Raw genomic sequence first — 22,214 nt, forward strand, 5'->3', positions numbered from 1 at the left:
ATCATCCCACGACTCCAGGAGCTAGTGGGGGGGCCTTAGGCAAGGGTCAATAACATCTCTGCCGTAACCTGTCTTGATTCACTGGCACAGATTAACCCAGAGCCAGGAAGGCCACTTTCCTCCCTGCCTGCACATGGCTAAGCCGCTGCGAGCCCTGCTGCAATCTAAGTAAGAATCGGGTGGGCTCCGGCTCAGCAAACAGGACAGGCATCAGCTGGTTGGGGGTCTGAGTGGGGCAGGCCGTGGATTTTGGAGCCTCGCTCTGTGAGGAAAAGGAAATTAACCTGGAAAAGATGCGCCCACTGGCGGACTACCCCACTCTCACGTCCTATCTGACCCGTCCCCAAAATCTTCCTCCCCTCCCGCCCCCCAGCTCTGCAGTGAAACCAAACCCATCTTGGTTCCAGACCCCAGGGATTAGGAATCACGTCCAATGTGGCCTTGCGCTGGGCTGTTTTCAGGATATCAGGAGATGATGTACGTTTCCTGTAGGGAAGAGAGCTCCGAGGGGTGGAAGAAGCCAGCGAGCCCACCCTGAGCTCACTCTGGGAACGACGGTCCCTACAGCATAGATCCGCCTGAGCCACAGAGCTGGAGGCACCAGCTGCTCCTTCGCCACCCACCCGGGCACACCTTCAGCCTTCCACTGCAGGTGAGCATGTACCTGTTACTTTCCACCTGTCTCTCGCCTCCCCTCCCCCCCCCCCCCCCGTATTCAAAGCACCAGGCTTTCCAGTAACAACCGCCCTGCGCCCAAAGGAGGGTTGCACGTCAAACCACCTCTGTTAATGGGGTTAGATTTCCGCAGGCATGAGTCCCCCCAGATATCTTTCTTTTCCTTTCTCCAAACTTTCTGAAAAGAGCAACCAAGCCCCGTCCTCCTCCTGCTGCATCGATGGATGCGTTTGCAGCTGACTACCAAGTTGCCAAGCATTCCTCTGGGTTGCAAAAACAACGAGGAGTCCTTGTGGCACCTTAGAGACTAACATAAGCTTTCGTGGGCTACAGCCCACGTCATCAGATGCATGAAGTGAAACATACAGGAGCAGGTATAAATACATGAAAGGCTGGGGGTTGCTTTACCAAGTGTGAGGTCAAGTTTACGAGATAAATCAATGAACAGCAGGATACCAACGGAGGAAAAATAACTTTTGAAGGGGTAAGAGAGTGGCCCATTACAGACAGTTGACAAGAAGGTGTGAGTAATAGTAGGGAGAAATTAGTAATGGGGAAATTAAGTATAGGTTTTGTAATCACCCAACCACTCCCAGTCTTTATTCAGGCCTAACCTGATGGTATCTAGTTTGCAAATTAATTCCAGTTCTGCAGTTTCACGTTGGAATCTGCCCTTGAAGTTTTTGTTATTGAAGAATTGCCACTTTTAGGTCTGTTATTGAGTGAGCAGAGAGACTGAAGTGCTCCCCTTCACTGACTGACCTCATCCTTGGTAAAGCAACTCCCGTCCTTTCATGTATTTATACCTGCTCCTGTATTTTTCACTTCATGCATCTGATGAATTGAGCCTACGGTTACCAGACAGCAACTGTGAAAAAACGGGGCAGGGGGTGGGGGTAATAGGCGCCTATATAAGAAAAAGTCCCAAAAAACAGGACTGTCCCTTTAAAAACCGGGACATCTGGTCACCCTAAGTGGGCTTAAGCCTACGAAAGCTTATGCCCAAATAAAGTTGTTAGTCTCTAAGGTGCCACAAGGACTCCTCGTTGTTTTTGCTGATATAGACTAACACGGCTGCCACGCTGAAACTCTGGGTTGCCTGCGGCTTCCCCCCACTGCCTGAATTCCTGAGCGCACGGTGAGAAGGGCACTATAAATACCTAGCTAGACTAGCATGTTCTGTTAGCTTTACCCGGAGAACCTCTCCCCTTGCGTGTTCTTCCAACGGCATCACCTGAGACCTGGGTCACGCCGGGTGTGGACCCAGCCGCTCTGGGATTTGGATAAGTCGGCAGTTCTGGAGGTAGTGTGACGTGACGGTCAATTGCTTCTCTCTGCTTATAAACAACTTGCTTACAAAATCAGATATAAAAATACGAGTGTCACAGCCACACTATTACTGAAAAATGGCTCGTTTTTACCGTATAATTAGAAAATAAATCCACTGGGATATGAACATTGTCCTGACATTTCAGTGTCTAGCGTACAGAGCAGTCTAAGCAAGTCATTGTCTGTAGGAAATTGTAGTTTGTCCTGACTTCGCTTTTTCTGTAGCCTGTGGTAAAACTAGGCAAATCTCTAGATGAGGTGATGTACCCCCTGGAAGACTCTGCGTCCCCCTGGTTGACAGCACTGAGATTGGCTACGGGTTTGGGCTAATATTAGTGGAAATCATTTTCCTGCATATGCTGCGGGGTTTCCATTGGGGGGAGGGCATGTTTGCCCCTGGGAAGGAGACATGAGAATGGAGTAAGTAATAAGAACAGCACCGAGCTCTTACATAGCACTTGTCCTCAGTTGCTCTCAGCGCAGACAAATATTTACAGAGCTCCCCGCTGACTGAACCAGACTCAGAGGCTGGGGACAGCACCTCCGTGTGAATTCACAACGAGGATGCTCCCACGGTTTCAGTTTAGACTCGGGAACAAACGCTGGGGCTGCAGATGATCGTGTTCACGCCGCGTTCCTCACCACACGGTGCCTCTGCCCACCCAGTTCACTGGCTGCGGATTTCGACTCCCTTAGACCTAGCTGCGGTGCTGAAGCGAGGAACTTGCTCTGAGCAGGGAGCAGTTTTCCAACTGTGGTTGGCTTGTGATGACTTCGCCGGGATCGGTTTCAAATCTGAGGCTGGCAAAGTCCCGTCTCATTTTTGCAAAGCGACAATTGCTGGCACGTATCAGAGGGGTAGCCGTGTTAGTCTGAATCTGTAAAAAGCAACAGAGGGGCCTGTGGCACCTTTAAGACTAACAGAAGTATTGGGAGCATAAGCTTTCGTGGGTAAGAACCTCACTTCTTCAGATGCAAGAAGTGAGGTTCTTACCCACGAAAGCTTATGCTCCCAATACTTCTGTTAGTCTTAAAGGTGCCACAGGACCCTCAATTGCTGGCACGTTAGCCCCAAGAACGACTCGAGTTTGCCGTAGGGGGAGGGTCAGTTTCAGCTCTCTCGGTTTTCACGCTGTCCCAGTTTGCTCAGCGCAGCAGCTCGGAGGGTGAGAGATGAAACCCTTTTTTGCAGCATGGACTGTGCGTGAAATGAAGGCTTTTTAACAGAGCTTGATGCTGGGTTTCTCCCCTGCTGCAGAGAAGCAGTAGCAACAGTGGGTGAGGCAGAGGGAAACACGAGGTCAGAAAATTGTCACCCAGTTTCCAGCAGCAGCATCTCCACATTTTTTCTTACATTTAAGCGAGACTCAGAACCCAGCAGCAGCCACTGTGACACGGATGACTGGAGAGTCAAGTGCTCTGAACCCAAATGCTGAGCTCCTCTGTAAAGCCCCACATCCTGAGCCCCACAAGCCTGAGTCAGTTGACCCAGGCCAGCCGCGGTTGTGCGGTGGGTCATTTATTGCAGTGTAGACGTATCAATAGTGAGTCTATTGGGGGCAGAACCTAGATGTCCTTCGTCCTGGCCCAGTACCGTAATCACAAGAGTGTTCTTCTCCTCTGCGGGAGACAATTCAGCTGAGTGGGGAGGTTGGCTGATCTGTTCTTCAAAGCAAACATTGCTGCTTGTGGGGGATGGGTGTGTGGAGGAGGGTTGTCGTGTGTACATGGGCACGTGTGTGTGTGTCTGGGCCTGTGTCTTTGTGTGGGGGCAGGGGATGAGTTCTGGGGATCCAGAGAGGGCTTTGGAAAGGATCCCCACAGCATGTCCCTACTTATCGTTCTGCGGCCAAACCCCAGCAGTTAAATCACCTTCCCTTTCTTTCCAGCCGCTCACCGTCCACCATGGCCGAGGTGACCACGGTCCCCACTGAGACGCCGGATCCCTTTAACGAGTTCGGCGACTACCACAACTGGACCCAGCTGCTCCAATACCTGAACTACACCTTCACCTTCTGCGACACCCATCTGGACGAGAACATCAAGCGGGTGATGCTCTTCATCCTCTACTTGGTCATCTTCGTGGTGGGGCTGGTGGAAAACATTCTCGTCATCTGGGTCAACTGGCACACCTGGGGCAACAAAAACCTGGTCAACCTCTATATCCTCAACATGGCCATCGCCGACTTAGGGGTGCTGTTATCTCTGCCCATCTGGATGTTGGAGGCCATGCTCGACTACACCTGGCTCTGGGGCAGCTTCCTGTGCCGCTTCACGCACTACTTCTACTTCGCCAACATGTACAGCAGTATCTTCTTCCTCAGTTGCCTCAGCGTGGACCGCTACGTCTCCTTGACAACGGCATCCCACTTCTGGCACCAGCATCAGCACCGGGCACGCCGCTTCCTCTGCTTCGGCATCTGGGTCTTCGCCGCCCTCCTCCCCTTCCTGGAGGTGGCCCACACGCAGCTGTTGGACTCGGTGGAGCCCATGTGCATCTTCCTGGCCCCCTTCGAGACCTATGATGAGTGGGCCCTGGGCATCAGCTTAGCCACCACCATCATTGGGTTCCTCATCCCCTTCTCCATCATCGCTGTCTTTAACATACTGACGGCCAGGTACATCAAGCACTCCAAGCCGGAAAGCAGGAAGCACTGCCTCCTGATCTACGCCTACATCGTCGTGTTCCTAGTATGCTGGCTGCCCTACCACATCACACTGACCCTCCTGACCCTCGATGGCAGCCACTTAATTTACAGCTGCAACGTTGCCAACTTCCTCTACTTCTTCTACGACATCATAGACTGTTTCAGTATGTTCCACTGCGTGGCCAACCCCATCCTCTACAACTTCCTGAGCAAGAACTTCCGCGGCAAACTCATCTCGGCTGTGGTGAAGTACATCCCCAAAGACCAAATCAACCAGAAAGGCGGGGACAATTCCTCTTCCAGCACCCAGCACTCCATAGTCATTACCAAAGACAACATCCCACCTAATTAAACAGCCGCCGGGCTCTCCACGCATTGCTGGCAGCTGGTCCCAGGGGTGGCCGGCTTCCTAAATCAGACCCCCAAAAGATTTCTTCCCCCGGCAATAAGGCAAGACACTTTGCGTTTTGATGGCATTTTCTCCTTGCCACCCACGGCTCTGAAAGCTGGAGGGAGGGTAGAAATGAGATGCCGTGGAGAGCGGCAGATGTTTTGCCTCTGACGTGCTCCTGTATCAAATCTATTTAGCTAAAGAAACAGAGAGGAAGAGATGTCCTATTTTTCAAAGAAATGCTCATTGGTTTATTACTATCAATTATTCTGGCTACCCAGGGACCTCAACGCAAATCCGGCCGCTTTGCTCTCCAGCTAAGCAAGAGTTGGAACAAGCAACGTTTTGCCACCAGCTTTTCCGCGACGCCTCCCTTTTGCTTGCCGATGTGCTCCGGGTTTCCCACACCTGGAAGAGACCAGGCGTTAAGCTGCCTCTGTCATTGAACGATCTAGCTCAGAAAAAAGGGGTGGAATTCTTTTCCTTCGGAACACAAATCGATCACTTCGCAGCCCCCGGCAAGAAAGATGAGGGGCTGACCTCGCAAGGTGAAGCCAAAGGGAGCGGGAGCCACTCAGCACGAAGCAGGGAAAGCGCATGGCGGTGCCAATAGGAAACGGCTTTTGGAGAGCAACCCCAGAGGGAAAGAAGCAGGGAGGATTAAGGTCGCAGTCCACTGTACAGACGTGTTTCCCGAAGGCTTTGTCTACATTACCACTTTTGTCAGTCAGAGGTGTGAAAAAAACACACCCACCCCGACCGACATAAGTTTCCCCGACAAAAGTGCTGGTGTGGACAGCGCTGGGTTGGCAGGAGAGGCTCTGCTTCCGACATCGCTAAGGCCCCTCGTTGGGGGTGGTTTAATGAGGCTGGCGGGAGAGCTCTGTTCAGCCCTGAGTGAATTCGGCTAAAGCACGTGGGGAGGGGAAGGCATGAAGGTAACTGGGAATTAATAAATCACAAAGAATCAAGCAATCCACAGCCTTGGACCGTTACAAATACGGAAAAACCAATTGGACGGGATCTGGGGAAAGGGTGCTTAGGGCAAGGAAAGAAGAGGCTGATGGCAGGATGTTCCCAGAGGCAGAGCCGTCCCTTGGGTATGGCGAATCGGGGCAACCGCTCCGGGCCCCGCGCTTTGGGGGGCCCTGTGCTTCAGTGTGCATGTGTTGTGCGGGGGTCGCCAGGCCGGCCCGGGGGGTGTGGTTAGGGGTTCAGGGGGCTTGGTGCCTGCAGCGGGGGTCGGACTTGCACTCACTGGCTGGAAGCGAGTGGTGCATTTCTTTTTCTTGCTCGGCATCGGGGGGTTTGGGCTCAGTCTTGGGCAGCGGCAATTCCAGCCTGCCCCGCCAGCTCCCGGTGTCGCCTGCCACCGCTACACTGGCTGCCAGTGTCCTCATGCTGCCATCCACTGTCCTTCCGCCCTGGACCCCCCTCTTTTCCGGGACCCCCCAGCACAGGCAGCTCCCTCGCACGTAGTACAGGTGCCTGGGACTCTCCATCGTCCCTCGCCCCCCAGCACTGGTGTCCCCTCCCCACACCAGACTTCACCTGATTTGTCCCAGGCCCCGTACTCCCCTGGGGACGGCCCTGCCCAGGGGTTGAAGGAATGAATCAGAGCAGACAAGAGAAGTGGGTGGGACCAGCCCTGCTTCTGGGAGAAAGTGCACTGCATTCATTCCCTGTCCCTTTGCCGTCTTGTTCACCTGGGAGGCAAAGGGCAGGGGCCTGTGGATTTGCAAGATGAAGGGGTTTCCATAGTGAATAATTAGCCTCATCAGGAGGGGATTTTTTTTTTTTTTAATTGCAATGGAAAATTACTGGTCTCTCGCCCACCCTGCCCCACCCCTCAAGACCTCACGTGAAACAGACCATGTGACATTTCATGACATTGTGACAGATTAGAACGACGGCGGCGTCTGTATCCCCTTTTGGAGCTGTACGAGCCACGTTCCCCCCCGCTCAGCGCTCCCCCGGGAATGCCTCCATGCTGCTCTTTAGCGGTCCCGCAAAGGGACGTGGGTCACTCCTGCTCCTCTGTCCCCAGCCCGGGGACCAGGAATCTGCTCTCCCAAACAGCAGCAGGCCAGACACACAACCAGCCAATCCAGTACCATTCTCACTCCCAGCGGGCCTTTCGCTGGCTTCCAGCCCACACCTTGCTGCCTACGTATATCCGTATTTGCCTGCAAAATGCGCCCATTCATCTCCACCAAGGCCTTGCATGCAACAGCTACGGGAAAAGGCACCGAGCCTTTAAAGAGAAGCAACTTGTGCCCGTTCCCCTCCTCCTGTTGTGCAAAGTTTAACAACTTGTACAGTGTAAAACAGCAGCACAGACTGTCGGCTCTTCGGGGCAGACACTTCTGCGTTTGCACAACACCTTATACAGGTCGCTCCCGGCCCACGCGTGGAGCTAGGCTATGAAATTCCATGCTGTGGTAATCCAGATTATTACCACCACCACGGAGACGTTAACAGGATGGCAGCCGCTCACCAATGGCGAGGGCCAGAGAGCCAGTCCTGAGCTCCCCAGGAACGGTTCATAGACGCGCCTTTGTCTGTCAGCTTTGCTAAAGAAATGGAAGACCACTGCATGATAGTGTGTGACAGACCCGCTCTGCCCGGGTAGAAATGTATCCAATTTCTTCATGATACCTAAACATGTAAAGCTCTCTATATCTGACCTATTAAACTGCATTTTTAAAAACACGGCTCTGTTGCATGGATGACTTTGTATGCCCCGATCCCGAGATATTAAAGCCAGAAGGGAGCATCTTGTCTGACTCCTGCACAACACAGGCAGGCGAATTTTACCCGGTGACCCCTGCGTTGGAGCCAATAACACAAGGAGGAACTAGGCAGCATCTTTTAGAACGGCAGCCAGGCTTGAGTGAAAGATTTCCAGTGATGGAGAAAACTCCACATCACTTGGTGAGCTGCTCCAACAGTTAATTACCTTCAGAGTTAAAAAACGCGGAATTTCTTCTGTAAATTTGTCTGGTTTCAACTTCTAGCCATTGCAGCTTTGCCTGATAGATGAAAGAGCCCTCTGCTATCAGATCTCTTCTCCCCACGTAGGCACTTAAAAACCACAGGCAAGCCACCTCTGAAATATCAGCGAGGGGGGTGCATTAGAAATACTATAGAGCAGAGAGATTCAGCCCCCAGGGGTTCAAGGAGCCAAATTAGCGACCAACATTCCCCACAAGAGCCACCACAGTGTGGATTCATTGTTTCATTTACTATTGTATTATATCGTCATAGTTAAACAGTATGACAGGCAATATTTAGTGTGTGTGTATAGATACACACGCACACACACACGCACGCGCGTCTCACTGCAAAATGACTGACCAGGTACTATTCTTTTATCAACGGCAGCTGGTTAATAACATAGTAAAAGCATCCTAATTGGTTAATGACTTAGATTGGTTAATAATTAAATCACACGGTGGTTTAATATCACGCGCTGCAAAGAGCCTCAGGAGGGGCATTAAAGAGCCGCTTGTGGCTTGCAAGTCTCAGTCTGAGTATCACCGCTAAGACAGAGCTACCGATCGTAGGTACTTCCAAGATCCCCATGATGATAATAGCTGAACAGACCGCGCGGTCTTACATATATTTATCCTCGCCACAGTCCTGGGAGGTAAGGAAGGATTATTACAGATGGGGAACAGGGGGACAGAAAAACTAATTTTCAGAAGTGTCTAGGTGATTGGGGAGCCTAAATTCTACTGCTGTTCAATAAGACTTAGGCTCCTAAATCCCTCTCTGAAAATGGGACTTTGGCGCCTTTCAGAGTTTTACTGCCATGCCCAAGGGTGCACAGGGAGTTGGGGCGAAGAAGGGAACTGAACCTGTCTTCCCCAAATCCCAGGTTGCGTCCCTCGCCATGTTGGCGAACAGCCCTTGATGGCCCTATCCCAGATGTGAGCAAACTACGGCCCATGGGTCACAGCCGGCCCGCAGGACCATCCTGCCTGGCCCTTGAGCTCCCGGCTGGGGAGGCTAGCCCCCGGCCCCTCCCCTGCTGTCCCCTCTCCCCCCCAGCCTCAGCTCGCAGTGCCGCCAGCGCTCTGGGCAGTGGGGCTGTGAGCTCCTGCCGGGCAGCGCGGCGGTGTGGCTGGCTCCGGCCCGGCAGCTGCCAGACATGCTGCTCTGAGCGGCATGGTAAGGGGGCGGGGAGTGAGAGGGTTGGATAAGGGGCAAGGGTCCCGGGGGCAGTCAGGGGACAGGGGGTGGTTGGATGGGGCGGAGGTTCCGGGGGTGGGGTCGGGGGCAGGGGCAGGGAACGGGGGGTTGGATAAGGGTCGGGGAGTCCTAGGGGGCAGTCAGGGGACAGGGGGCAGTTGGATGGGGCGGAGGTTCTGGGGATGGAGTGGTCAGGGGATGGGGAACAGGGGGGTTAGATAGGCGTGGGAGTCCCGGGGGGCCTGTCAGGGGGTAGGGATGTGGATAGGGGACAGGGAGCAAGGTGGGTTGGATGGGGGTGGGGTCCCATAGGGGGACGGTTAGGGGTGGGGGTTCCAGGAGGGGGCAGTCAGGGGGGATTGGATGAGTGGTGGGTTCTGTGGGGGGCAGTCAGGGGATGGGAAGTGGGAGGGGCCGGATAGGGGGTGAGGGACAGGCTGTTTGGGGAGGCACAGTCTTCCTTACCTGGCCCTCCATACAGTTTCGGAACCCTGATGTGGCCCTCGGGCCAAAAAGTTTGCCCACCCCACCCCTGCCCTATCCTCTGTGAACTCAACTAATTCTTTTTTGCACCCCGCTACACTTTTGCCCTTCACAGCATCCCCTGGCAACGAGCGCTACAGGGTGAAGAAATACTTCCTTGGGTTTGTTTTAAACCTGCCGCCAGTTCGTTTCACACAACAGACCTGGCGAGCAGAGCCAAACCTCGCCCATCGCTGCTAAGGAATTTAAGCCAGCCCAAGAAATGTTTGAAAAGATGGGTCTGAGCAATGAGAGGCATTGGGCAAAATTTAAAAAAGCACCTAAGTGATGGAGGTGGCTAAATACACCTCTACCCCGATATAACACGAATTCGGATATAACGCGGTAAAGCAGTGCTCCGGGGGGGGCGGGGCTGCGCACTCCGGCGGATCAAAGCAAGTTCGATATAACGCGGTAAGATTTTTTTGGCTCCTGTGGACAGCGTTATATTGGGGTAGAGGTGTACTAATGAGACACAGAGCCATTCACAGAATATCAGGGTTGGAAGGGACCTAAGGAGGTATCTAGTCCAACCCCCTGCTCAAAGCAGGACCAATCCCCAGACAAATTTTTGCCCCAGATCCCTAAATGGCCCCCTCAAGGATTGAACTCACAACTCTGGGTTTAGCAGGTCAATGCTCAAACCACTGAGCTAGCCCTCCCCCACAGATGCTTTGGAAAGGGACAGGAATGCTGTTTTCCAGATCTAGAGCAATATATATTTCCCAGCCGTTTATGATCCTCAGTTTACGTGAAGCACGGCGTGAAACTGATTGAAAACATTCCCAAAGAACGGCAAGTTTCCCAAATATCTTACTTATGATGCTACCGCGGTGGGTCATCAAACATTTTAAATATAGGGTGATGGAGAATTAAAAAGTCATGAAAACTCTCCAACCCGGCAATATCGTAGGGGTATTTTCCTTAGCACAGGCACGGCTTGCTAATACATGTGCTAGAAAAGCCATTAATAAATGCAGACTGTGCCGGCGCCAATAAACACATGTGGTTTGGGCCATCCCAGCTCATCACTTCAAGCACACAGAAAATCTGGGCTGGGACAGGTGGCCCAGCGGTATCCCAGCTTTATAATGACTGTTCATTACTTACATGACAGGGGCACCTAGAGGTGCCAGCTGGGATAGTTAGGGAACTGTACAGATAGTGAACCACAGCTCTTCTGTTCCAAAGAGCTTTCAATGTAGAAGTAGGAGCATTGCCAGCAGATCAAGGGACATGATCATTCCCCTCTATTCAGCATTGGTGAGGCCTCATCTGGAATACTGTGTCCAGTTTTGGGCCCCCCACTGCAGAAGGGATGTGGACAAATTGGAGAGAGTCCAGCGGAGGGCAACGGAAATAATCAAGGGCTGGAGCACATGACTTATGAGGAGAGGCTGAGGGAACTGGGATTGTTTAGTCTGCAGAAGAGAAGAGTGAGGGGGGGATTTGATAGCTGCTTTCAACTACCTGAAAGGGGGTTTCAAAGAGGATGGCTCTAGACTCTTCTCAGTGGTACAGAACAAGGAGTAATGGTCTCAAGTTGCAGTGGGGAAGGTGCAGGTTGGATATTAGGAAAAACTTTTTCACTAGGAGGGTGGTGAAGCACTGGAATGGGTTACCTAGGGAGGTGGTGGAATCTCCTTCTTTAGAGGTTTATAAGGTCAGGCTTGACAAAGCCCTGGCTGGGATGATTTAGTTGGGGATTGGTCCTGCTTTGAGCAGGGGGTTGGACTAGATGACCTCCCGAGGTCCCTCCCAACCCTGTTATTCTATGATTAAACCATCAAAGGACAGACAAGTCTAATGATCACCCCCATTTTCCAGGTTGGGCTGTGAGGTAAGAGAAAGTGGCTTGCCTGATGTCACATGTGAAGTTTGTGACTAAGATAGGAAATGAATCCAGATCTATCCATGTAGGGCGTCATACTGCCGCCCATCCCTGTAGCATCTGGGTGGATTCCACGTAAAATCAGCAGCAATAGAGAAATCCCTGTAGCGTCTCCGGCACCATCTCTCCCGCAGTTTTACGGAACGGGTCTGGGTTGGTGAGAAGGGGCGGCAAAGAGCTTGCCTGTTCTCCCTGACGTCTGAATCTATTAAACTAGCAGGCGTGCTAGAGCGAAGCCAATTGACTTTCGGCTCATTGTCTCCCACACACGGCAGCCCTTCCACAGAGAAGACGAACACCTGGGTTTTCTCCAAGAAGCACTCGAGACGACTCTCCCGGGGAACGGCTGCTTTATTTGTTTGCATCAGCTGAACAACCAGTTCGTTCTATCCCTGAACCGAGAAGGCAGGCTTGTCCCTAGAGAAAGGAATGTGCCTCTTGAAAAGACCAGCATCATCTGCTCCTTAGTTTGGTTTGCCAACGGGAAGAAAACCAGCAGGCTGTCTGGGCCTGATTTACAATTACTTCTGGCAGCATATAGGGGCCTAAACGCAGGTGTAAATGACTCCTTGAGAATCCCCCCGGGGCAATATAGAGCTGATGGAAGGGCCCTTGGCATAGGCGATGACCAGTATATTGCACCATGGCCATTCTCTGCTCCCCAGATGCTATTGGAAGCGGAGTTTAATTTAGAGCAGCCCTAAGGCCAGGCAGAATGCAGCAGAATTACCTGTGATCCTTGACCTCTGCCACCGCCCTAGGCCCAGGAAAGGGGTAACTGAGAATCAGGTGTGGGACCCACGCAGTGCTTGACCAGAAAGGCCCCAACTTCCACCTGCAGATGAAAACTGAGCAACAAAAAGATGCGAAGCGCAAGCGGTGGCTGTTTTCCATTTTATTATTCTAAATAAAAACCACACTTTGTGCTGGATGATGAAGTATAAAAGAATCCGATGTACAACGATTTTAGACATCTACTATTTTGGGTGGCGGGAAAAGTTTACAAAATATACAAAACTTTACAGCAAATAGATAGTAACCACTTAAATATCAGGTCAGTACCTACTATTAACTTAATGAAAAGGTTAGACAGTAATTACAACTCGTTTTTCTGCTTCATTTTTTTTTTAAAGAGATCTGGATCCTTCGAGAGAGGGGAGGAATGAAAGCAAACCCCGTTTGTGTTTCAGAAATACAGATATCAGTCTCAGAAGGTTACGTTCTCCATTGGGACACCGCTGCCTTTTTGGTTAGAGATGGGCAGCTTGCTTCAAGCTCCATTAGCGTGGCAGGCCCCTGGGATTAAACAGAACCCTACAATGCAGCTTGGATCGTTGACAACATGTTGTCCTGTTACAAGCCCCCGTTTCATCCCCAAGGATCCCAAAGCACTTTACAAACAAGAATGAAACCTCACACCCTCCCCCATGTGAGGTAGGTATTTCTTAGTGTCCCCCATGTTTACAGACTGGGGGGGTAACTGAAGCAAGAACACACACTGAGCCAGTGGAAAAGCTGGGAACAGAGCCCAGGGGGTCTCTCTCCCAGCCCCCTGTATGGTCTACCAGACAATACTGTTACCTTTTCCCATGATAAGTAGCGTTTTGCTTCTGAAGTGAGGCCAGGGCATGAATAATTGTTAGGCAGACTGCTTGATCTCCTAGCCTGGCTGGCAAGACCCAATGGTAGCCCCATGACAAAGGGGAGGCAGAAAACAGAATGGTAAAGATGGTGGCACCAAGCAAGGGAAGACACCAGGACCCGGTGCAGATTGGTCGTCGTGTCTGGGGTTAGGGCCTCGCTCTAAAACCCACCAAAGCCAGCAGAAAGGTTCCACTTGACTCCCATGGAGTTTAGGGCTGACGTATTGGGGGAGGGCGCTCCGGGGGGATGAGGGCTGGATCCTGCCATTGGATCCCCAGGCCGGGAGGGAGAGCCCAGGTTTTGGCCTCATCCCAATTGGGAGAATTCAAGGAGGAGAAACTAAGGGACTGAACTCGTGATAGTGTTTTGCAAATCGGAATTTTTTTCACTTCCACAACCACACACGTCAAATGGCTGCCGCTCTCGGAGTGTTTTGAGGGAGAACGTGAACGGGTCATAACCCAGGGAAGAGCCAAAGACAGAGGTGGGCGGGGATCTGATCTTGGGCTGCTCTCCCTTCCTCAACACACTGGCTACATCTACACTATGAGCTGCGGAGCCGTCGAAGCCCGGGGGCCTGCCTTAGCCGTGCCAAGGAAATACCCATCAGTTTCAGATGGCTCCACGGCTCCCTCAATGAGTTTGTATACACAAAGGGGGACTCACACCCCTAGCTCGTACTGTAGACGTAGCCAGAGACCGGAGTAATGACAAAGGGGCAGGCACCAGCCTTCCCTTCCCCTGACCCGGGGCAGGGTGTTGCTTGCCCGTTAGTGTTTCAGTGTCCAAGCGTCTCTCTCTTTTTTGTTTTTTTTGCCGCAAAGGCTTTTGCGTCACTGCTTCGATTCGGGTCTGCAGGCCTGTAACCGTGGGGCAGGGCCCCGCAGCGTTCCACACAGCTTCTGGGACATGTCAGAATGATGCCCGGATAGCTGCCTGCACCCAAGCCTGCTTGCCTCTTTGAAAAGCCTTCGTAGCAACCCCCAGACTGGTTCAGACCTGCAGTCCGTTTAGCCAGCACCAGGTGGTGCAGGGAAAGGCGTCCGACACCCCTTCTCCGACAATCAGGGGTTAACCTGTTCAGTTCGACATGAAGTCAGAAGTCAACCAGTGCTAACAGAGTTCGGGGCAGATTTAACCAAGAACTAGAATTCTGTCATTTCAACATCCGCTTCCTCTTTCAAACACCTTCCCTGGAGGGCCATATCCAGGGGCTGGGTCAAGCTTGGGGCCTCCCAGGGATGTCTGCATACAGAACCCCTTAAACTGGTTAGCATGACACAGACCGCGGAGGGCAGCTCGCAGACGACGGTCTCGCCACCACTGGCTTTTTTCAGTGCCACGCGGTTTGACTGGGGCAGCAGTATTTGAAAGCGCACGTCAGGGCAGAGGTCAGCAGGGTTCCTTCTGCTCAGGAGATATGGTTGGTTCCCCGGGCGAGCTCTGGCACTGCCTGGAGGAACGCAGCCAGATGCCTTCAGGGCTGTCTCCATCCCCTGCACTCACATGCCCTGAGGACGTGCCGATGGGGGCGTTAAACCTCGACACTGAAACAACCACCATTAGCTGCAGACGGGGCAAGAACTTCCAAATGCGGCCAGGGCTGCTGCCCTCCTGGAAATCCCACCCCAGCCCTAGAGCGCAAAGTCCGACGGGCGGAATCGGTACCGCGCCTGACTCTAATCAACGGATGAGCAAGAAACTTGCTTCATTCCCCAGGGCTCCCGGCACAACGCCCTCGCCCCCTCAGACCGCACGCTCCTGCCTTCCTTGGGCACCCTCAGTCATCATGGCCCCCCCGCAAACCGACTCCTGGCGCGCTAGGCTAAGCGAGCAGCCTCTGCCTATTGCTCACTCCGCATCCCACCCTTTATCACGAGTGTTCGTTTCCCAGGGCGCAGAAACGGAGAGCAGAGTACGGAGAAGGACGACACTGTAGTGCTGTTATTGCACCCGGGGGGGGGGGGGGGGGGGGGGGGGGGGGAGGTTTCGAAAAGGAACGTGAGGGGTCATTTCCCTAGGATGCTACATAATACTCCTAAGTGCTCTTCATCTTCAACACGCTTTACAGACATTAACCGGTTAATCGTCACCAGGCTCCAGGGAGGTAGGTAGGTACCACAAGTATTACCGCCCCCATTTTACAGATGGGGAAACTGAGGTGAAGCGACTTGCCCAAGGCCACAATGAAGTTAGTGTTAGCAGTGGGGTTCGAACCGAGGAACGCCTAGCCCCCAGGCCAGACCAACGCCGCTTCTCTGCGGGTGTCCACACTGCAGCGGCACCGAGCCTCCCAGCCCGGGGGGGCAGACTCCCGATGGTTTTGCTCGAGCAGGTGCACTAAAAATAGCAGCGTGGATGTTGCGGCACCGGCGGCGGTTCCAACTAGTCACCCGAGCTCAGACCCGGGGCCCGCCTGAGCCGCGGCCAGTGCCGCAATGTATTTTTAGCCTGCTACCTCGAGCGAAGCTAGGGCAAGTCAGCCCATTCCAGCTGCAATGTGGCAGAGAGCAGCTCCCTGGGTGGGGAGAGGCTGGCAGAGCGTTCAGAGTGTATGGAAGTGCCGGAGCCTGTCCACAGGGTCCCGTGGCTTCAAGCCCCGAGCGCCTCCAGGTTATGAGGTAGTACGAGTCACCTAGGCTGCTACAAGTCATATTCATGCCTTTCCACTCCCCGCCCCAGGGCAGTGACGCTGGAAAAACCACCCCGAGCCCCACCAGCGGGCATGTGTGAAAAGCAACAGCGTTACCCGGTGAAAGCAGAAGGGGCAAACTTACGTCGGCACCGACTACGTCCTTCGATAGAAACCACATCACAGACGCGGTGGCCGTTCCGTTACTGCGGGGTGGGGGGGCTAACCCTGTAGCGGGGAGAACGCTCCTCCTGCAAAGACACCTTCCCAGCAGTTAAGGCAATGGTTTCTTTTCACCCTCATCCTAGAGGGCTTTGCACGGGCCCTAGCACCATTCGCACAGGGATGTCCGATGTTCTCCACACCCCAACCCCCAGACTGCTGCGCTACTGACTTAGGGAGGGCGGGGTGAGCTACAGATCTGTGCCCCGGCATCGTTAGCGTGCTACTGCAGGCCGCAGAATCCCAGGACTTGGAGGGGATGATCTCCGCTAAAAACATTTATCTTCGGTCTGGGTGGGAGGGCAGGGCGGAGAACAAGGGCGAAACCAGCCCTTCTGCCCGCGTTTGCTACGTGCTTCCCCTGGCTCAGTGACTCTGCAGAGAGGATAAATTGTTCCCTCCTGACAAGCTAGCCTAGTTTATGGAGAGAGACCTCCTCTTTTCTCCAAAGAAGCTCTGCCCCTGAGCTTGGGCTGCTCTGGGACTCCTTCATTTCCCTGGCTCTCAAATGTGACTTTTCAACTTCAGAAGTGGTACGAGGGGGTGGGGGTGGAGGAGGGAACAATCGGCAACTGTGGCCCTGGCTCAGACGGGCGGCTAGAAGTTGCACTAATCCCCCTTTCAAGCACCGAGTCGAACTCCTGGCGCGCCCCCCGTTGCCTGCCAGTCCCCCCAGCCCCAAGGCCAGTAGCAGCAAAGCCTAGAAGAAAACCAATTAGTGTTTTTGTGTCCACCACCTTCCCGTCCTGGCTCCACTGAGGCCGGCTGTCAGGGTAATAGCAGCATAAATCTAGGTGTGATCTCAAACCGCGGGAGGCCAGGCTAGGGTTAACCTGCTTGACATTTATCAGATCCAAAACCCGGGAAGAAATGCCAACCCACGGAACTCAGCGGCCTCTAACGGGACTGGAGGTAAGTAAAGAGAACGGGCTTCTTGGTTTACCTCACGTGCTGTTAACTTGAAGGACGCCGACAGAAAAATCCCGAGGCAAGGCCAAAAAAAAAAAAAAAAAGGAGAATTCCATCCACAACGTCCGACCGTTAAAACCGGGGGGGAAAAAAAGTCACCGCTTTGTAATTAGTGTTTGCTCCCCCACCCCACCAGCGCCGCCCAATCAGCTGTCTGTGTTTTTCTCCGCGTCTTTGGAATGGATTATGTACATGAACGTCTGTTCGATGGTGAAATCGGGCGGCAGGCTGCCTTTGTGGACACCGACGTGCTTGCTCATGAGGTTTAAGGTGGAGCTGTAGTGTCCACACACAGTGCATCGGTACATGAGGGCCCCCGAGTGCGTCTTCAGGTGGCACTTGATGGTGGAGCGGCCGCGGAAGAATTTGTGACACACTTTGCACTGGTAAGGCTTTTCTCCCGTGTGGATCCTCCGGTGGTAGTTGAACTCGCTCGTGTGGGCAAACCTCTTCCCGCAGACCTTGCAGCTGTACTTACTGTTTCCTGGCTGGTTCTGCAGGGCCAGGTCCTCGCTCAGGAATTCCTCCGGCAGCTTCCTCTTCTGGAGGGCTTGCTGCTGGAGCCGGTCTCCGAAGCTGGGCCGGACGACGTCCAGGCTGCCGCCGCACTTGTGCTGGCTGACGTGGTAGCGGTAAGCCGCTTCCAGCTTGAAGCTCTGGCCGCAGAAATGGCACCGGAAGAGAGCCTCTTCCATGCTCTGATGGACGGCCATGTGCTTCTCCAGCAGATGCCGGTCCACAAAGCTGTTAGCGCAGATGGAGCAGGAGAAGACCGAGATGCCCAGGTGGGAAAGCGTGTGCCACATCAGGCTGCAGAGGTTGAGCTGCCGCTGGTCGCACACGCCACATGTTTGGCCTTTCAAGTTCATGTGGTCCAGAATGTGGCCCCGGACGGTGTGGAAATCTTTGGCCAGTGGCTTCCCGCAGGTGGTGCATACCAGCTCCGAGCCGGGCCCTCCACCAAACAGGTTGATCTTGCTGGGCAGTGGGTCGCTGGGGTGGACGATGACGTTGTTGTCGAACACGCCCTCTCTCCGGTGGAGGGTGAGCTGCCATTGGGTGAAGAACTTGGTCTCACACATGTCGCAGGAGAAGAGGAAGATCCCAATGTGGGACAAGACGTGGGTGACCCGGGAATTCCGGTCCTGGAAGTGGGTCTCGCAGACCTTGCAGTTGCCGGTGAGCAGGTCCACGTGGTCCCTCGCATGCTGGCGGATCAGCTGGATGTTGGGTTCCAGGACCTTCTTGCACACCTGGCAGGGCATGGCCTTGCTCTCCCGGCTGTCGTTCTCAAAGGCCAGCTCCTCCTCACTGTCGTCGCTCAGCTCGATGACCTCCTCCACCGGGCCCAGCTCTTCGCTGGCGTCTTCGAAGTGCAGCTCGTCTGCCCCTAGGTCCTCCAGCTGCAGCTCATCCATCTGCCCGAAGCCCTGGTCTTTGGAATGGTCACTGTTGCTGGGGCAGGAGTTGCTCCCGGTGGAGATGTCCAGCGAGGTGTCAGCTGCGAAAAAGCTGGTCTTGCTGAAGTCCCCGTTGTTCTGGATCTTATAGGGCTGGCAGGTACTTGCAGTGGTTTGAACGGCCATGTTGACGTTGCCCAGGCTGGGTTGAGACACCACGTTGGTGGCAGAAGCAAACTGCCCCGTCAGTTCCTGCTCTTCTGTCTTTGGAGGTGGTTGATGCATCAAAGGCAGGTTATGGCCGGCTTCACTCATGGGATTCCTGTCATCCTCTTTGTAACCACCTGCCACTTCCCCGTGCAAGATGCAATTCCGCTCAGAGCCAAAGTGCTCCCCACTGCTCCGGAGTTCACCCAGGGAATGGTTTGGTTCTGTCGCTGTGCCGCCCAAAGGGCCTGAACGACCTTCTCCCGACCCAGAGGGCTGCTTGGTAACGGCCGAGCTCTCCAAGTCGGGGAAGGTGGAATGACAGGCCTTGAGCAGATCGTCCATGCCCAGCCTCTCCGCCACCTCGTATATGACGCCCACGTTGATAAGGTCCGTGAAGAGCTCAGAGGTGTAGACGAAGCTCAGGATCTTCTCAAAGTTGGCCGGCGTGATGAAGTCCACCACGTAGGTCCTGGCAGCGTCCAGCCCCGTGTTCAGGAAGAGGTTCTGGAAGTAGCCGGCCGCACAGGCCAGCACCGCTTTGTGTGCGGCGAAGGAGCGGCTCCCCACCACAATGGTGACGTCGCACATGGTTTCCGACAGCCTGCACTTGTTGAGTTCCTTCAGCAGGTTGTTGGGGTGATCGGTGCTGTGTAGCTTGATCCTCATGCCCATCTTAGCAGTTGGTCAAGAGTCCCTCCTCCTGGTCAGCTTCTTCTTCATTCGTTCGCCAGGCACTTAGCATCCAGCGGCTGGCAGGGCGAGGGGCTCTAAAAAAAGGAAAACGCAAGAGTTTACACGTCGGACTCATCGCTGGTTTGCGGTGAAATGTCCCGGCACGTTTCACGCTTGCGTAAGTAGTAGCCAGGGAACAAGGCGGCTGCATTGGTGGAGATTCTCTCTCCAATTACCCATTCAAAAGATACAGAGAGGTGAGGGGGCATGTCACAACTAAAAGGCCAGAGAGAAGTGGCTGCATCCTTGCTCCTCCCCTAAATGGGAGCGTGTAATATGGCATAACGATTATGATGTCGGGACTTGAGACCTGCTGAATTCTATACACACACGTAAATTCTTTAGGTTTTTAAGACCAGGTTAGACAAACGTGCCAGGGATGGTCTTGGTATCCTTAATCCTGTCTCGGCACGAGGGGGCATCATCTCGAGGTTCCTTCCAGCCCTACATTTCTAGGATTCCATTCTGTGTAGGTTCTTACGCTGACCTCATCACTAATATCTGGTCCACTCTTCAAAGCTAGGTTGATGTAGGTTAGGTGCTCAGGGGTGTGAAAAACTCACGCCTCTGAGAGCCGTCAAGGATTCTGCCTCTTGGAGAGGTGGACGACCAACAGCGATGGAAACCCCCCCCTTCTGTGGCAGTAGGAAGCATCTACACTACGGTGCTACAGTGCTGCACTTGCAGTGTAGACGTGGCTTGAGTGTCTTCCAGTTCTGCGTTACGTGACATGTCTAGCACCTAAATTTTGCTCTGTACAATTTAGAAGGTATAAAGATACCAATGGAATAAAGAAGCAGTGAAGGGTTAAGGATTTCTCTTTCCCCTCTCATGAGAGGCACATACTAGATATTTTTTTCTAATGCTTTGACTACACACAAACTGGCTCTGATCTCAGTGAAATGTCTGTATGTAGACAATGCCTAAGGAATGACTACTATTCTTATCTCGCTGAGATCCAAAATACCCCCGGGCAATTCACACTTCACCATCCGAATTGGCAGAAGTTAAAAATCCAAGAACTGCCACCACAGAATAGACTAGTGGTGCAGCCAGTCTGGTATCTCACCTGAGGTTCATGAGTGACCCTAGTTTAAGATCTTGCAGCAACATAAGGAATCAAAAATAAAAGTCTGCAACTTTAAGAAGCGTGTGAAAAACTTTGAGCAGGTTCTCTCCTTCGCCTCCTGTGTCCGGTCTATGCTACAGCTATTATTAAACATTGTCAGCTCCCTGCCGCAAAAAGCAAACGGGAGTAAACACAACAAGCAACCCCCAGGTAGCCCCCCGGCGGAGTCCCTTTGATTGGCCTAGGTGAGAGAGGCTCAAATAGGGGCTCAAGTCAAAGGTGCAAAAAGACCAAATAAAAACCCTTGCTACGAAAAGTAATGTACTTTGCCAGTCACTATCTGAGCTCCTGTCTCCCAGCACAACTTCTCTAGCAGTTCTGTAGTAGCCTCGGTAGCTATCTTTATAAATCCGCAACCTGGATCGCAGACTCCTACCTCGCTGGCTGTGCACTCACTTCTAGCCATTACAGTTCTGTAGATTCCTTCTGCCCACTGAATATCTCCAGATCCTCCCCCTGCCCCAACACACTTTCGTTTGCCAGGTTGGATCTCATGTCAGGTCTTGCCCCTAGTTCTTAACTCTTTAAATCTCTTTGGATTATTTCTCTGCTCTCACCGGCGTTTGCAACACCTTTCTATGTAGTATAGCCTGCGATTGTCCGCCGTCTTTCCGGACCATCATTACAGAAGATTGGACTTGCGATAGCAATCTCTGCAAGACCCAACCAGGCCACCCCAACTCAGCCTGCACCCCCTTTTTGTTTGTGAGCTGTTGGACAGTTTTCAAATCGGACAGACTACTCAGTATCGAAACGTCTCGCTGGCAGCAGCACGCTTTGAACCTCAGCCCTGCCAGCCTGATCTCAATTTTTCCAGGACACCAAAGGAGACAAGAGGAAGATCCAGATACGGAGCGGGGAGGCGACACAGGAAGTCCAAGGTTGCTTCAGTTTAGAAGCAGCGAAAGAGGGTGTCCCAGTTTGCAGACTCTTAGCCCCCGGGGGATTTTCTTAAATAGGGAATCTTGGAAAAGGAAAAGAAAAGCCACCCTGATCAATAATTTATCAGGGAAATGGGAGATCAAGGGGGCTGCTCTGTTTGGATCTCAGAGCATGCAATGCTACCCCTGAACCTAACGGGGCAGGTCACTCCAGATCCCATTAATGTTGCCTATAGCAGCTGCTTCTCCTGCTTTGCACATGCACAACCTGGGGGTTGCCTGTTTATTATGTGCTTTTCTTCCCTCTGCTAGAGAGTGAATACCCCAGAGGCCAAAAGAGGGGATGGGGTCCTCAGGATACAGGGGGGAACAGATAGGGGGAGGGGGAAAAGATGAAGGGGGGCTGCCTTCTATCATGAGAGGTGGGAAGAGAGGGAGTAGGGAAAGCGGGAAGATGGGGTGAGCCACCCGGGCTCTCCCCCTTGGTGTACGTGTGTGTGTGTGTGTGGGGGGGGGGGGGGAATAGGGGCTCTTCTCCATCGCAGGGCTTGGGGGGGATGGATGAAAGGGTGGGAAGGGACACGGCAGGGGAATGGGGCAATCCAGCAGGAGGCGGACAGGGCGAGAGGGGGCTCTTTACCAGGGATGGGGGGAGGGATTTGGAGGATAAGGGGGCTTTGGGGGCCGGTGTGCCCATCGGTGGGGGGTTGACAGCAGTAGGTGGCTGGGGGGAGGGGGCAGAGAG

General features: G+C 53.3%; 2 protein-coding genes across 4 annotated transcripts in view; one reads left to right on the forward strand and one right to left on the reverse strand.

The window, feature by feature from the left end:
- ZBTB39 (zinc finger and BTB domain containing 39) overlaps positions 1 to 22,214 on the reverse strand; it is a 31,058-nt gene that overhangs the window by 7,741 nt on the left and 1,103 nt on the right. The window contains exon 2 of one of the 3 annotated variants that reach the window (XR_008443188.1): positions 17,092 to 19,494. The exons of 1 other annotated variant lie outside the window; for it this stretch is intronic. Coding sequence is in view for 1 of the 2 variants with exons in the window: in XM_054013103.1 (XP_053869078.1) it covers positions 17,264 to 19,399 (2,136 nt within the window). In the remaining variant the exon portion in view is untranslated. Of the gene's footprint in view, positions 1 to 15,280; positions 19,495 to 22,214 lie in introns of those variants that run through there. One more of the 3 variants, XM_054013103.1, reaches the window with a different exon arrangement.
- Positions 526 to 7,755, forward strand: GPR182 (G protein-coupled receptor 182). The gene is made up of 2 exons (XM_054013104.1): positions 526 to 652; positions 3,894 to 7,755. Exon 2 carries the CDS (start codon positions 3,910 to 3,912, stop codon positions 5,002 to 5,004), a length of 1,095 nt encoding a protein of 364 aa, XP_053869079.1. The 5' UTR covers positions 526 to 652; positions 3,894 to 3,909; the 3' UTR covers positions 5,005 to 7,755.

Source organism: Malaclemys terrapin, chromosome 23, assembly GCF_027887155.1.
Source record: "Malaclemys terrapin pileata isolate rMalTer1 chromosome 23, rMalTer1.hap1, whole genome shotgun sequence".
NCBI lineage: Eukaryota > Metazoa > Chordata > Testudines > Emydidae > Malaclemys > Malaclemys terrapin.